Source organism: Dermacentor andersoni, chromosome 2, assembly GCF_023375885.2.
Source record: "Dermacentor andersoni chromosome 2, qqDerAnde1_hic_scaffold, whole genome shotgun sequence".
Taxonomy (NCBI): Eukaryota; Metazoa; Arthropoda; class Arachnida; order Ixodida; family Ixodidae; genus Dermacentor; species Dermacentor andersoni.
The window spans coordinates 236144316-236159284 of record NC_092815.1 but is presented as its reverse complement, the minus strand read 5'-3'; the positions used below and the strand labels follow the sequence as shown (position 1 = coordinate 236159284).

Genomic DNA, 14969 nt, shown 5'->3' with positions numbered 1-14969 from the left:
ACGCCTCGGGCACCACGGGCACCAGCTCGTGAATTTGGCTGCTTTAGCCCTAATCTCCCCCTTATTCTTCAAGATCATGCTGAGCATGCTCCTCGGAATCTTGCACGCTGCGGGGACGTCCGAATTCTCACCGTGTTCGACCCGATTTATGATTTTCGAGCTTCAGGACGAAAGGCGAATTCTGCCGCTTCATCACGGCAACACTGCGGGAGAAGGCCCACAAGGCACACACACAAAGAACCAGAAAAGGAGTGAGACAACTCGGACTTTCACCATCTTGCATGACGAGGGCACAAGAGCCTCTGATTGTGCTGTCTGAGCAAGCGCTGCGGGCGGGCCAGGATCATTTACCGCGGGGGGGGTCGATGGTTTGTCCAAAGCAGCGCAGTCACGGTAGGGAGAGCGGTTGGATGGAGTCGCGCCGCCGGGCTTCCCCCCCACCACGAGGCAAAGCCAACTTCTGGGGGCACTATTCTGCTGGTTGACGTTCGATATATCGGGAGTCGCTGCTATTTTTGTTCAATATAAGCGTAATTTTAGCTATATATATTCATCGTAACTATACTGTATCCAGAAATTGTTTGATATATCGAATAATTCGATGTAAACGGGTTTGATATAGTCGGGTTCGACTGTACTAACCGGAAAACCATACGATCCGAAGTCACGAAAGGATTTGGCATACTCGACTGTAGTTGACATCAACATAATGCAAAGCAATGCGCAAATTGTTGCAACACAAGACATCGAGGTGCCTGAGCTAGCGGTGCTTGAGCAGTCCGTGACTTGCGTTGCCGTTTATGAGGCTTTGGCAAACTTATGCTTGCACTCATCATATTCAGCTCGATTCAGAAGCTTCTTCAGGTACAGCATTTTGGTGGGAAGTTTTGATGTGCCCACTCGGCACAAATCGTTGCAGCATGAGATGCCAATGCGCATCGAGTTAGTGGGCCCTGAGCGACCCAAGATGCTCGTTGTTGTTTACCTATTGCGTAGTGTTTTAAGACGGCGACAAGAAACCGAAATAAAACCAAGCTGGTGGGCAATGCCAGAATACGGCGCTGCCAGAGCGGAACATGGCGCTCACTTCACACCGCTTGCAGCAGAGAACGGTAGTGCATTTGCATCACCTATGAAAGGCGTACAGTATACTTCCAATGGCACCAATGTGACACAAGATAGGTGAAAATGCTTATCGCAATAGGGTTGGTGGTGACAGCTGTAAATACGCCGTGCGATGATTCACCAGGAGATTTGCTGCTACTGGAATAGGAAACTGAGTGCGTGCCAGCGTTTTCGCGTCCCGCGGCTAGACGAGTACTGCGGGAAAGCTGCTGTAGCGGCAACTACTGTCCTTGATCGCGGATGCCTCGTGTCTTTTTTTGTTTACATGAGGTCCAGTGGCCTCAAAACGTATCATATGATCACACTTTGGTGCTTTAATGAATGTTGGTGATGAAAGACAGCTTTCCGGGAACATATCAACCAGTAAGAAAGGCTGTAAATCAGTAAAGAAAGGCTGCAAACCAGTAAAAAAATGCCGACGGATTTTTTGAACTCCAAAAACTCAGACGATGGATATTCTGTACTTCATAAATGTACTGTCAGGGTTCCCATAGAGCTCATGCATTCTTGCGACCAATTTTTAGGACAAATTTAGGCCCGAAAGGTCAATTTTCCAGACTAAATGGCTCATTACAAGCCATGCTACCAAATCTTGAAGGCTGCCATGTTGGATTTTCCACTGGGTTGGTGTGGCTTCCAGTGGCCCGTTCTACAGACTCCAAGATTGGGAGGTGCACGCTATCAATAGAGAGCCCGCATCATCCTCCAGTCTCAGAGGCCATGTCCACTCTTCCTTAGCTGACAAAATGCTCCAGGGGACAGCACTTCCTTTTTCTTTCTTTTTTCGGTCGGCACTATCGTCATAATCACTTAATGTGGTGTTGTGGCTGGGGTGGCGGTCAGGGCAAGGAATCCACCAAGCCCATTGACTATGATGTCAAGTTGTAGAAAATGAAGGAAAAAGGGTTTATTTAGCTAAGTTATGCGGCTCCAGTATAGAAGCCCACTCCGTGCAGGAGCAAGATAAACATCACAGTTCACATCAGGACCCGCTGTCCTCACTCTCGAAAAGTCTTGGCTTTTAATACTGTCGTCTTCCCTAGGCGAGTCGGCTAGAGAATCTGAAGACTGCCCAGCAGCAAATCACCATTGTCACCTCCGTTGCGATACCATGCCAATGCTCGCAATAACCAGCAGTAACTCCGCCTCCGAAGAAACTGGCTTGGAATCTATGGAAAGAAATCAACCGGCGACACCTAGTTCGTTCGTCGTTGCCCCTCTCCCTTTTTTCGCTCAGGCTGCCAGGTAAAGGGTGGGGTGAGGGCCTTTCATGGGACCCTGCAACAGCCAGTTTACACACTGTCTTGATGGCTGGATAAGTGCTGAGGGATGGGTGAGGATTTGACTCGTCGCAAACGTATTCTAATTAACTGTGCCTCTCAATACGTTGTTGTGTATCCCTCCTTTTCATCCTTTGCTCAGGTTTCCAGGTAATGGTAGGGTGAGCGCATTTCAACTCTCAGTGTCCACGCTGCGTTGTCGTCTGGACAGGAGGTGCGGTGGTTTGACAAGTGGCAAACGTTCAATTAACACCTTTGTGGTGTTGAGATGTAAAAGTGGGATCAATTTCTTTTTTTTTTTTTTCGGTTGCTATTTTGCACGTGATGTGTCCACGAAGCAGGTGTGTCTTGGAGACGTCGCATCTTTCTGTGTGTTTGCACAGCTTCACATTTGTGTGATTGGTGTTACCTCCTGTACCTTTGCGAGAGCCGAGTGGTGTGTAGTAACGTGACTCGTTTCTTCGATCTCCATGGCGATCTCTGCCAACAAAGATCACCAGCGTGGTGATGCTCTTGTCAACTATATACCACGACGATGTCAGTCTTGCACAAATCCAAGCAAATCTGATTGCCTCCAAGCGTAGTACGACGCAGGGCATTATTAGAGATTTTTCTAAGCCACTCTAAGCCTAATAACTTTAATTTGTTAGGGTGAACGAGTTTTTCAGACTTTGATTCTTGTGACAATGTTTAGGTCCCCACGAGGTCCAGAAAATCGGTCGGTGAGTGGATTGGGTCAATTTTTGTGTTCTGTATCACAAACATTGTCACCAGAAATCATAAGAAATGTGATTGTGTCAAAGCGGTTCTACTATATTCACTGCGAGATCAAACTACAGGTGGAAGCACTGTTGCCGCGCATCAAAATTTACACAACGGCATTCCACTCTGAACAATATGGCCCTATTTTCTGGTAATGAAACGTGCCGACTGCAGTGGACTGACCTTATGTTGCTCTCCAAGGCCACAGTTTTTGCACAAAATGCACAGAATTATATTTACTTGAAAGAAGTGCAAGCCGTCATTCACAGAGGGTCCGGCACTTGGCCACAAAGTCTTTGTTTTGGCACTTTCTTGAGGCTTTTTGTGTAAGTTTTGCTTGAGTTCTGCCTACTCTGCAAATATTGTTGCGCAAGTCAATGATTAGTGCATTCTCTGTGAATCTTGCATTGCTTTAAAAAATGTATGCATTACTGTAAAACAAAGGTAAAGCAGCAAGTTAACGCACACTCCACATCACCACAATAGTATGCATTCATTTACATTCTTTTCTCTTTCTTTTTCTCGCTCTGTGATACAAACAGGTAAGGAGTTCTATTAAGCAAGGTAGGCCACTGCGAGTGGCAGTAAATTACTAGGATCATTAGCCTGCTTCAGACACAAATATTTTAATCGCCCTTGCACTGTTACACGCACAACTGTGATGCGACAAAGTCATAATTATTTAAGGAGCTAAAATCATTGAGTTGTTTTCTTTCAGTTAGTAAGTTAATGGCCACCATCTTGTGTCAAGCTAACAATGCCACAAAGAAGAGGAAAAGGAATTTGTAACAGCTGCCTTTCAACTCGGTGCTATGACATCCTATGTCTAGAGACTGCTGCGTCGCACATAATGATCATATGCAGTTGAACCTGTTTATAACGAATTCGATAGTTGCGCAAAAGGTGGCCGTTACATCAGTAGTTTGCTGTATGTAGACTTTCCCTTCAAAATGCACAAGAATTGATGATGCCAGTTATGATTCAACACCACTTTGGTCCGAAAATTGTATTTTAGTATCTTACTACAGTCGCCGACCGTTTATTCTGACCTCACGGGGACTGCAGAAATGTCCGAATAAACAGGTGTCCGAAAAAGCAGATTAAGAAAAAAAAATGATATCCTTTATTTCCACGCACTTATTTGGACTCGGCAGTAGGCTTGAAGAAATCGTGAATGCGCCGTTGCACGCTGTTCCGTTTACGTGCAATCAGATAAGCCTGAATCTCGGAGAGGGTCGTACGGTCACTGTAGGTGGCTGAAAGCACAGTCACTGCTTGTACACGCTCTGCATGCGACGCCAGCGTAGCACATGGTGCGTCATCTTCCGACTCGGAGTCATCGTCCGGCGGTGCAGCAGAAACCTGACGCATGATCTTGCCGTCGTCGAGTTCTGCGCATGTCAATACAGCATTGTCAGCACCTATGAAACTGTCAAATGAGACGGTGTCCGGAATCGCAATACAACCACTGCGCAGGTCTCGGCAGAACATTTTCCACGTCAGTAGGGGGCACATCGGAAGGCGACAAATCTTAGGCCTCCCGGCACCCGCTTGCCAGCATTCCCCAGCACAGTCTGCGCGGGCACTGTCGGCGCCATTACACTCTTGACACAATGTTTACGTATGCCACGTTGGATCACTGAAACCTCGACACAGCACACAAAGCAAACACCACCGTGCCGACACCAGTTGCACAAACGAAAAATGCGGCCTGCTCGCAGCGTCTTGCGCGAAGAAACAAATCAGCTGCTGGATTGTCTTGACATGTCTTACTAAGCTGAAACCAGAACTGCTGTAGAGCCACTCTATTGAACCAGGCAGCAACGATGATGATAATGAGCGGGGATTTCCAGTAGCGCCACTTCGTGGGGCAGCAAGGAGGCTCCGTTCAAAACAAAAATGGCATTCAGCAAATCGAACCACGCACCGGTCAGAGTCGGCTCATGGTGCTCTCGATCAAGTTGGCTCAAGGATTGTCCGAAAAATCCGACGAGAGGTTGCAAGGTGTCCGAACTTTTGGCAGTTGTTATACATTATGGTCTATGGGGAGAAGGGTGGTGCCGCGAAGCTGACCGAATAATCGGGCATGCCCGAATTTTTGGCGAACGGAAAATCAGTCGATGACTGTATTTGTTCCCGGCACTTTCCTGCATCTAGCTCAAAGTTTTCGTTAAAAATGTCATCTAGAGAACAAAATGCGACGTTGCAGCTCTTTCAAATCAAATGTCAAAGTGGCTGGCCACGAGATAAACATAAACATGCTACCAGCATGGCAATGGCCAGCGAGGCCACTGCACATTCAGCGTAGTCGGCCCATTGATGCGTTGCCAGCTTAATATATATATATAGTTTCATTTGGTGACATGATCGCTTTCCTGAGATTTTGTGCAACTCGGCACAGGATAGACACTGCGCACTTGAATTTGCACAGCGCAACAAACGGCCTGCGACGCGTTCGATGCCAAGACGCAAAATTGTGCATAAGTGGCGTATCCCCAAAAGCGATCGCTCGAGGATGCCAGCTTGCCGCGATCATGTTGCCCAAAGGCGAGATGGGTGAGTTGACATTTTGTCATCATTTGACAAGACAAGAAAACGCAGGATATCAGGCACGTCTTATTTGCATAAAATTTTGTGCCACCTGCTTGGGCTTCGATTTCAGGATTGTTTTGGCCGATAGTGCTTCTCTTCAGTCCCTGTGCTGAAGGAGCTGGAGATGCAGCGGCTACATGAAAATGCACGCCTATGACCAGCGAAAAGTTTCACGCGAAAACCAGCATTGGTCACAATCACGAGAGCATTAAGTTTATGTATGTGTGGCCATTACGCAAAAAGTGCATTCTTTTACCACCAACAGCCTAGTTAGAGCCCATTGGTTTCCAGGTGCCACCCAAGCATACGACGAAGAGATGGAGCGAACACTGGCTAGCTGCGACGCTTTCTCTAACTGCAGAAAAAGGACATATCACTGCATATACGCAAGAGGTGTGAAAAGCAGGGCGTCTACCAAGTTGACATTTCCAAATTCTCTGAGTTTTCCAGGTTTTCCCCGAGTGCCTTTGCAAAATTCCCCGAGCGACACAGAAGTTTGTTTTACGTCAAGACAGGCTGACACTATGTCGCCCGATGCTGTCACTCTCTAGTAAGCATGCTAAGAAATTACTTAATCCAGTTTGAATAGCAAGGAGTATCATTTATTTTATATTAAAAAAAAATCTGTAGCGAGGGATTAGTAAAATGCACAGCGAATAAGATAACTTTGAAAAAAATGGTAAAACTAATTGCAAATCGAGTGGAACATTCTCAAATATGAATAAAAATTAGATGCATACATAAACAAATGTTTTCGAATATCCACTTCAGTCATGAATTATGATCGCCTGTCGATAAATATGTATGAAACATAGGTGATGCTTGAGACTCCACTGAAAGCAAACCAAGGTGATAGAATGACTCTTTGAGCACCTTATGATGAGTCATTATAATTACAGAGTAACTAAATATTTGAATATTGTAAAGTCAGTCATGCTACGCTTATTCATATAAAGGATTAAATCCCCCGCTCGAATGACATGCACAAGTTATTCATTAGCCTCAAGCATTTCAAGAAAGGAAAAAATTTATATATTTCAAGGTTGTTACCGACATGCCCCACATCAAGCATCACGTAAAACATGGTAGTGCCTTCACCAAAGCGATACTCTGTAAAGATACATATCATTCAGAAACAAAATGGAAGTAATTTAGCTTAACAGAACGTTCAGTTTGCCGTAAGCGTAATGTTCTTGCTCTATTCCTTGCTACCACTGCACAGAAATAGCAAAAATAGGTCGCGTCTACAAATGTGCATGCCGTGACTGAAGGTGATATGAGCTACTTTTATCAATTTATAGCAAGCTCATTCGTGTGAGGCCCGAACTTTGTCACAAATTAGATTCTCAACATCTGGTGTGTCAACCTCAACTCTCCTGACATACTCTCAGCCTGCACAACACCTCAATGTTGCATTTCACTGCTTTAACGAGTTCATTTCGGTTTGGATGAGGAACACCTGCATTCCAGCATCAGCCAACACTTTGTTTTTTGAGCTCAAGCACCTTGAAAAAAGCGGCGGCAGGCTTCCTTTTCCATTGATTCCTCAATGCGTAAGTCCTTTCTGTTCTCGTTCTTCTTCTACCGTGCTTTCGCCCCATGGACCATTGGAAGCATCCTCTTAGTCAGCTGTACAGTCAACGTCCGATTTTTTGGACTTCCTAAGGGCCGCGAGAACGTACGTAAAATCGGGCAGTCCGTAAAAATGAATGCATGTCTTTTCCTGCCATTAAAGGCTCAAATCGCCAAAGGCACATCCGAAGAGGCCTGCCATCACACTTATTAGGCATATCGGTACCCGTACTGTGACAGGAGATGGTGGATGGACGCGTGTATAATTAAGGAATAGATACTGTGTCCCGTGACAATTGCTCCTTCTCACGATTGTTATGCTTCACCGCATAACTTTCGCATTGCGGCAAAGCTGACTTTTTGGAACAGGCATTATTCAATGCGCCACACTTTCTGAGCTTCGAAGCCACTCGTGAGGACCACAAAGACTGCGTCAGTGCCACTGCTTACAGCGGCGAATTCTTTCAATGCAAAACACGGCGCCGAACGGCAAGAAGCTTTATAAAGAACGTTGAAGCAGCTAGGCCTAGTGTTTGCCACGGTGGCGAGGTAATCAAAAGGGCGGCAGTGGTGGCTTTGATTAATGCCGTTTTGGACCTGCGGTCACGGCAAAAAGTCTGAAAATCGGACGGCGAAGGGCTCTTGTGTCCGAAATTTCAGGCGTTCGTAGACATTGATTCTATGGGGTACATGATAGCGCCGCAAAGCCGTCAGGTGTCCGGAAAGTCGGCCACTGACTGTAAACTCCTCCAGCCGACAACACGGCGTCAAAAGATGATTCATTACAATCCCTCTCTGTTACGCGAGCCAGCATTACTGCGAGTTTCGTTCTGTTTCAATAAAATTACAACTAATTTTCCCTGATAGAAGCACAAATTCCCTGAGTTTTCCCTGAATATTTCCAGTTAATTCAAAATCCCTGAGAATTCCCGGTTTCTCTGGTTAGTAGACACCTTGAAAAGGGATACCAACAGAGAAGGATAAACAGAAAAGGCACCACAATGTGTCGGAATAAGTGTCTACAACTTGCGCAGAGAACAATGCAGATAGCATGCACGTATAAGAGTGCAACACGTTCACGGCCGGGGAGAAGCCTTGACGATGCGCGCACACGTGTGTGCACGCACACACACACACACACACACAAAAAAAAAAGCTTCAAATGGTTTGCTGCCGCTCGTATCGTACCGCCTCATAAAGCAGAACAGTGCATTAGAACCCAAGACGATAACGCTAGAAGTAAGGAAATTCGAAGGTGACCATAGCCAGTTGGGTGAGCGAGGTAAAAGTGCTCAAGCACCCGTGTTGGAATCAGGCAAGTCCTTACAAAGATGGAGGAGAGCGCTCATTGCCTCTTTTTGTCGTCTGCTAGCCAGAGAACTTCCAGGGAGCAGCCAGACCAACTTCGTCCTGGCTGGTTCTGGCAGTTCGCGGGCAGCCAGAACCACCCAGCCCGAGTGACGCCCGGCAAAAGTGCGTTGCGCAGTGGGTGGAGCAACCCGATAAAAATTACGGTGCTGTCAGAGGGTGCGCTGCCATGCGTCCACTTCGGTAGTGATTCTGTGCTTTGAAACTTCGCATGCGTCCTCCTTTTACAGCAACCAGTTTCAAAGTGCTCGTAGTGACAGCATGCCACTGTTCAAATCGTTCGTTATATCTGGGTGCAGTTCCAGTAGGCAGAGTCAGAAAATCTTAAATGCAGTGAAATGCGGTTGCTATGACTGATAAATCGTTATATCTGGGATCATTATAAATGGGTTCGACTGTAATACCTTATTTAGCATTCATTTTGTTGTGGCATACAAAAGCCCACACTTTAATTGCAAGGCAACATGAATTCACCATAGTGGCATCCGAATCACATAGAACACCTACGGTCCCGTATCGACTTAGCAATAGTCATGCAAATGTCGCAATTATGACAATGCAGTAATCGTAATAGAAAGTGTATGATGCGATATGATATGAGTACATGCTTACGACTCTTTTTTCTAGTGCTGAGCAATGTTCCGCCACCCCTATCATGCTTCATGGCATCACAGAGATTGTGGATTAATCGACACATTGTGGCAAGCCACTAAAGCATGGTGTGGTATCCTGTATTGGCTTCTGGTTTCGGTTTTGGGTCGTTTACGTCAGGGTGCCACTCAGCGCCAAACGCTGTAAGTTGTCTCCTGTTTCCCCTCGCAGAAATAAAAATTCATTCTTTGTCTGGTCCCCAACTGAAGCAGTCCGGCTCTTTCATGCGGCGCTGCGCAGCCCGGCCGCTTAGGCCTCATGCCGTAAATCCTCCGTCCGGCCGTCCCGTCGGAGCTACAACAAACTGGCGATGAGGTAAACCGCTCACTTTACTTTTTACGTCCCCTTGCTTTTCTACTTCTGCTTCTCCCCTGCTTCCGGCATGCAAGACGCTACGTCTACTTCGACGTCGTCCACTGCAACTCCCCCGCCTTTGTTCTTGGTGCCCAACATGGCGTTCGCACCCCCCATGCCGCCTTTCCTTGCATTACTCGGTACTCCTTCGGCACCGTGGCTCACATGGAAACATTCTTTTTGCACGTTCCTCCAGGCGACCGGATGCAAAGCACTACAAGACGAGAGGAAGGAAGCTATTTTACTTTGTAACTTAGGCTTTGAGGGGCAGCGTCTCTGCTATGACCTCGCGTCGCAAACGGACCAGACGGCTAGTACGTTCGAAGACATTCTTCGCATCTTCGACCAGCACTACGAAGAAAGCACCAATCCCCTGGTACACCGCATCATCTTCCGGGACAGGAAGCAACTACCTGGGGAAACCTTCCAGGACTTCGTCACCGCGCTACAAAGGCTAGCACCTGCTTGTGCGTTCGGCGCATGGCATGACGAGTCTCTTCGCGACCAAATCCTCCATGGCGTCGCATCAACACGAGTACGAGAAAGGCTACTCTACAAAGGTTCAGTGCAACCGGCATTTCGCCGCTCTTAAACAAAGTTCAGTCAATTGTTGATGCACCGCAGCCAACCGACAAGAAGTCGCTGCATTTAATTTCTTGGTCTCACACGATACTACTGTAAACTGATCCCGCAGTATGCTGAATTGGTAGAACCGCTTAGGAAACTGCTAAAGCAAGGACAACCGTATGTCTGGAATCAGGACACCAAGTATAGCTTCCAGACTATCAAGGAAGTGATTGCATGCGAATTTGGCTCTTACGCCAAAAGTATTAAGACGTGCGTGGACCGTCGTCGTGCAACAAAATGCCCTCATTTTCGTTCAGGAGATCTTGTCCGAGTACGTAACTCGAGAACGTCCGGTCCTAAATACTCGGGACCATTTAAGATTTACCGCAGGGTAGGTCGCAATAATCTCACGCTTGAAAATGGCAAACGATGGAATGCATCCAAACTTGTGAAATGCCCTGCACTACAGGATTTTTTTGGAAAATTCACTGAAGAGAGTCACTCCAGTGACTACCCTTCCCTTGATGATTGTCTCCCACCTTTTCTTCCAGTTACTACTAGTATAGGGGATACATTAGGTTTCTTGTAGCGTAATCGTGCAGTACGCACATCATTACTATGGTACTGACTGCCATACGAATTGGCCTTTCATGCCAAAAAAGTTTTTCAAAATTACTTAGGTCGTTAGCATTCTTACGGGGGGACTATCACAACTTGGAGTGTAAAGTGCTTACGCACAACGTTCTATTCACGACAGCCACAGAGCTGCCTTGAGTCAGGCTCAGGGCGAATGAGCCACCCATCATTGCAGTCCCAGGGGGCACACAGATGTTTGCACTGTCTACTTTTGTACTCTCTGAACTTTTTTCATGTGTGATCTGTGTGTGCAAGTCGGCATCTCATCATCTTCCCAAGACGGGTACTGAAACTCTTCTGAACTGTGCTGCAATCGTGTCCATTTTCAGTTTTCATGTCGTGTGTTTTTCTTAAGATGGGAAAGCCAAAGATGTCCTTTTCTATTGTGTAAAGATGTCATCACTAAACACATGTGTTACAGTGCTAACATGTGTTCTTCTGTGACTCATGACTTACTTTTGTTGCGGGGAGAGCGAGCAGCGCATTTTCCTTTCAAGGGAGAGGTGATGTGGTATCCTGTGTTGGCTTCTGGTTTCGGTTTCGGGTCGTTTACATCAGGGCGCCCCTCAGCACCAAACGCTGTAAGTTGCCTCCTGTTTCCCCTCGCAGAAATAAAGATTCATTCTTTGTCTGGTCCCCGACTGAAGCAATCCGGCTCTTTCTTGCGGCCCTGCGCGCCCCGGCGTTTAGGCCTCATGCCGTAAATCCTCTGGCCAGCCGCCCTGTCGGAGCTACAACACATGGCATTTACGTCTTGCTGCCACCGCTAAATTTGCTTAAAAGAAGGTAAAATGCTTTTTTGTGATGTACTTGAAACAAGAAGTGATAATAAAATTGATGTGGTTGTGGTGAGTGGCGGCTGCAACAATCACACATTGTGCACTAAACCCAGGCATTCACTGATACTACGCAGCAAAGACAACAGGACAAGGCTAAATGTTTTTGGCTTAACAGCGTTTTATATCATGTTGGCGAGCTGTATTTTTACTGATAAATGTGCACAAAAGATGGCCTTTTTCGGTGACGTGCAGTTGTCGTTTCCAAGTTTCCGATGGCAGCCACCTTGGTTTTGTTTGAAGGAAACACTCCTCTCATTTAGCCTCCATGCTACCGCTGCTCTGTGCACAGAATGGCTATGAAGAAAACGTCTGCGAAAAAGTCGTCCCAATGTGCGATTCCATACGTCGACTGAGGCACGTGACCGTAAGCAGGCCATGCCATTGGCGGATTTTCACTGCCTGCCCAGGCCACTCGGGTGTGCCAAACGCGGCGCAAAACGATGTCAAATTCAGTTTACTACAAACTATGAAATTCGGCAAACAGAAGGAGAAACGAGGGGCGTTAAACTTTCGCAAGTGCGCCGTAGCTTTAGAAGACACCGGCAATATTTTGCTACCCATGCTGAGCCCTGCCAAAGCCTCCCCCCACAATTGCAGAATAGGCTTAGCAGATGAACACGGTTCTGGCAGCAGCCGGTTTTCATGCGCCATTCCAGCACAACTACTGTAGCCCAACAATTTGGAGAAAGTAGAGGCGGCTCAAGGAAAACTGCAAGACTTTGCTTCATCACCAGCCACCAAGTGAAAATTGGATTTTCTCACTTGTGCTGATACAGCCGCAGCTGCCTCGGATGCAATGAAGAAACGCTTCGTTATCGTAAGCCTCGATTGTATAACTGCCCTGCTGTCTCGCGTCAAACGCAAGTTGCGGTGCAGCAGTGGGCAAAGGTAAATGCGACTTCGGTCTCGCCACAGAGATAGTCATCTTGTGTGCGATCTGCGATGGTTCTGCAGTGGTTGTGCACGAGCGGCAGCCAAGCATGCACCCCGTTCCTTGTGAACTAACTCGGTGTGCACGAAATGCGGAGCACCAGTGAGTGGCAAAGAGCATTGAGTGACATTTTTTGCTATTAAAGATATTCGTCTCGTGGGCAATCGGCGGCGATGCCGTGCCGACGAAATGTGCAACCCATTCCTCATGAATAATCTCGTTGCGCACGAAACGCTGAGCACTGGTAATCTACAAACGAGACAATGTTATTGATTTTATTTTTATTTTTCGATAATAAACGTACCCCGCTGTGGCATACATACCGGGGCATGTGCCAGGAGCATACTAGCCTGTTACAACTGGTAACATGTACAGCTCCATTATATTCTTGAATAAATCGAGTTGTCCTTGTTTTTCTCAATTTTCTCAAAAATAACTTCTTGCTCAGCCTCCTTGTTTGTGGCAACAATATCTCGAGATCTAAGACACCTACAGCTGCAATTTTGATTCCTATATGGAGCTAAATGCATGATGCTTGGACTGCTACAAGCAGATTCCATTTTCTTCCTACTAATATATCTTTATTTGCTTTTGATTGTGTTCCCTAGTAGCCATACTATAAACAGTGAACTTTGATGGGCTGCTAAATTGCTAATTGTTGTTGGATTAGAAAATTGCTTGCAACACTTCACTCCTTAAACATTCTGCTGTCCACTCATGCATTATTATTGCTTTCTGCCCAATATTTTTTACATATTGCCTCCACAAACAATAGTAATAGACTTTTAGTTATCTCCATAATTATTACCCTATCAAAAAATAATTGTGTTCTTGTGATCGGCTCAGAAAGCTGAATAAGACCGTGTCTATTGAACTGAATTTGGTGTAAAAGTAAGTAAGATAGCTCTACACACCCTGTTCCCCCCTTAACACTAGTGGAAGAATAACAGTCTGTTTCACAAATTCCCCTGAAGGGTACGAATTTTCATGCCCTTGAGACAAGTCAACACACCTCCGATGTGGCATATGTAGGCGTGGAGGTCGTAGAGGAGGTTCTCCGCTGCCTGAGGTTGAGGCCCCGATACAAAGGGCTCCAGGTCGAGGGCCTCAAGAGGAAAATCCACCCGTTCGTCCACCTTGCTGCCAGAGAACTCGTGAAACACAAACCTGCACAACAGGAGCAAGAGACTGTATTTACTCAACGTCACGGGCCAGCAGGACAACACAAGCACACCTGCAGTCAACACAGTGCAGCACGAAACGTTCTGCTTCAATCAAAACAATTACTCTAAGAAAGAAAAAGAGAGAGGGCGTGCAGGATTCTAGGAAAGTAATGAAAAAATGCAGCACATGCCAAGGTCACTTCTGATACAGTAAAAGCTCGTTAAACTGTACCCACTTAAACAGTAGTTTCGTTTTAAAAGTAGTAAAGTCAAACCCCCGAATCAGCAGCCATTGAACACAATGTGTTTTGTATCTGCATAAACCGTACCAGTTTATTGCGTACGTATCGGTTAACACATTATGTTTCCACTTTTCGTTGCGCAAACACGGTGTTGCGTCGTGTCTATCGGGCAGCCCGGTAGAACAGCAAGCCTCAGAGATCCAAACAACGGCCTCCAAGCGCCCTGTGCGTTTGCGCGTGAAGCCACATCAACATCAACATCATTTCCGGGCCGTGCCAGAGAGCGTTGTGGCGTCATGCAAGCGAGGACTCGCATCATGCTGAAGCTCAGATTAAAAAAAACGCTGGGTGCTCAGCATAGAAGACAAATTAGACATCCTTCGTGCTATTGAACGTGACGCGAACAAGTCGGCGCTGGCACGCAACATGGGTCAACTGGGTGTGCCATTTGGAATGCTAAGAAGTTGCTCGGCAGCGTTGCTGTGGCGAGTGTTTGTCGAGAAGAGGGAGCCGGCTGAAAAGCTGGCCGGCTCACAGCTTCAGTAAGTTTGAGGCCGCTGTTGCCACTGCAAGGCCACCGCCGCATCAAATGAAAACAACACTTGTCGCGCGAAGTGAATAAATACTGCATGTCTTTTTCTCCTTTCATTGCCCTCTCTCTGAGTTCCGTTTTTGACAGGTAAGTGGGCGATCTCATGCTATTTCGGTGAAGCAGTACTGTTTAGTACATACACTTTTCCCAAGCTCCGGCCAACTAAGGTTTAACGAGGTTTCACTGTACTGTATTTACTCAAACCTAGGCCGGCCCCGATCCTAAGCCGACCCCAGAAAGAAAAGAAAAAAAAAAGAAACTTGCATCAAATGTAGGCCGAACAAAAAAGTGAGGA

The 14969-nt window shown here is 46.6% G+C and overlaps 1 protein-coding gene across 2 annotated transcripts in view; it reads right to left on the bottom strand.

Moving 5' to 3' along the window:
- The window catches only part of LOC126539919 (ubiquitin carboxyl-terminal hydrolase 11-like), a 205799-nt gene that overhangs the window by 20148 nt on the left and 170682 nt on the right, over positions 1–14969 (bottom strand). For both annotated transcript variants that reach the window (XM_050186737.3, XM_055075713.2), the window contains exon 16: positions 13690–13844. In XM_050186737.3, the coding sequence (XP_050042694.1) occupies positions 13690–13844 (155 nt within the window). The remainder of the gene's footprint in view (positions 1–13689; positions 13845–14969) is intronic.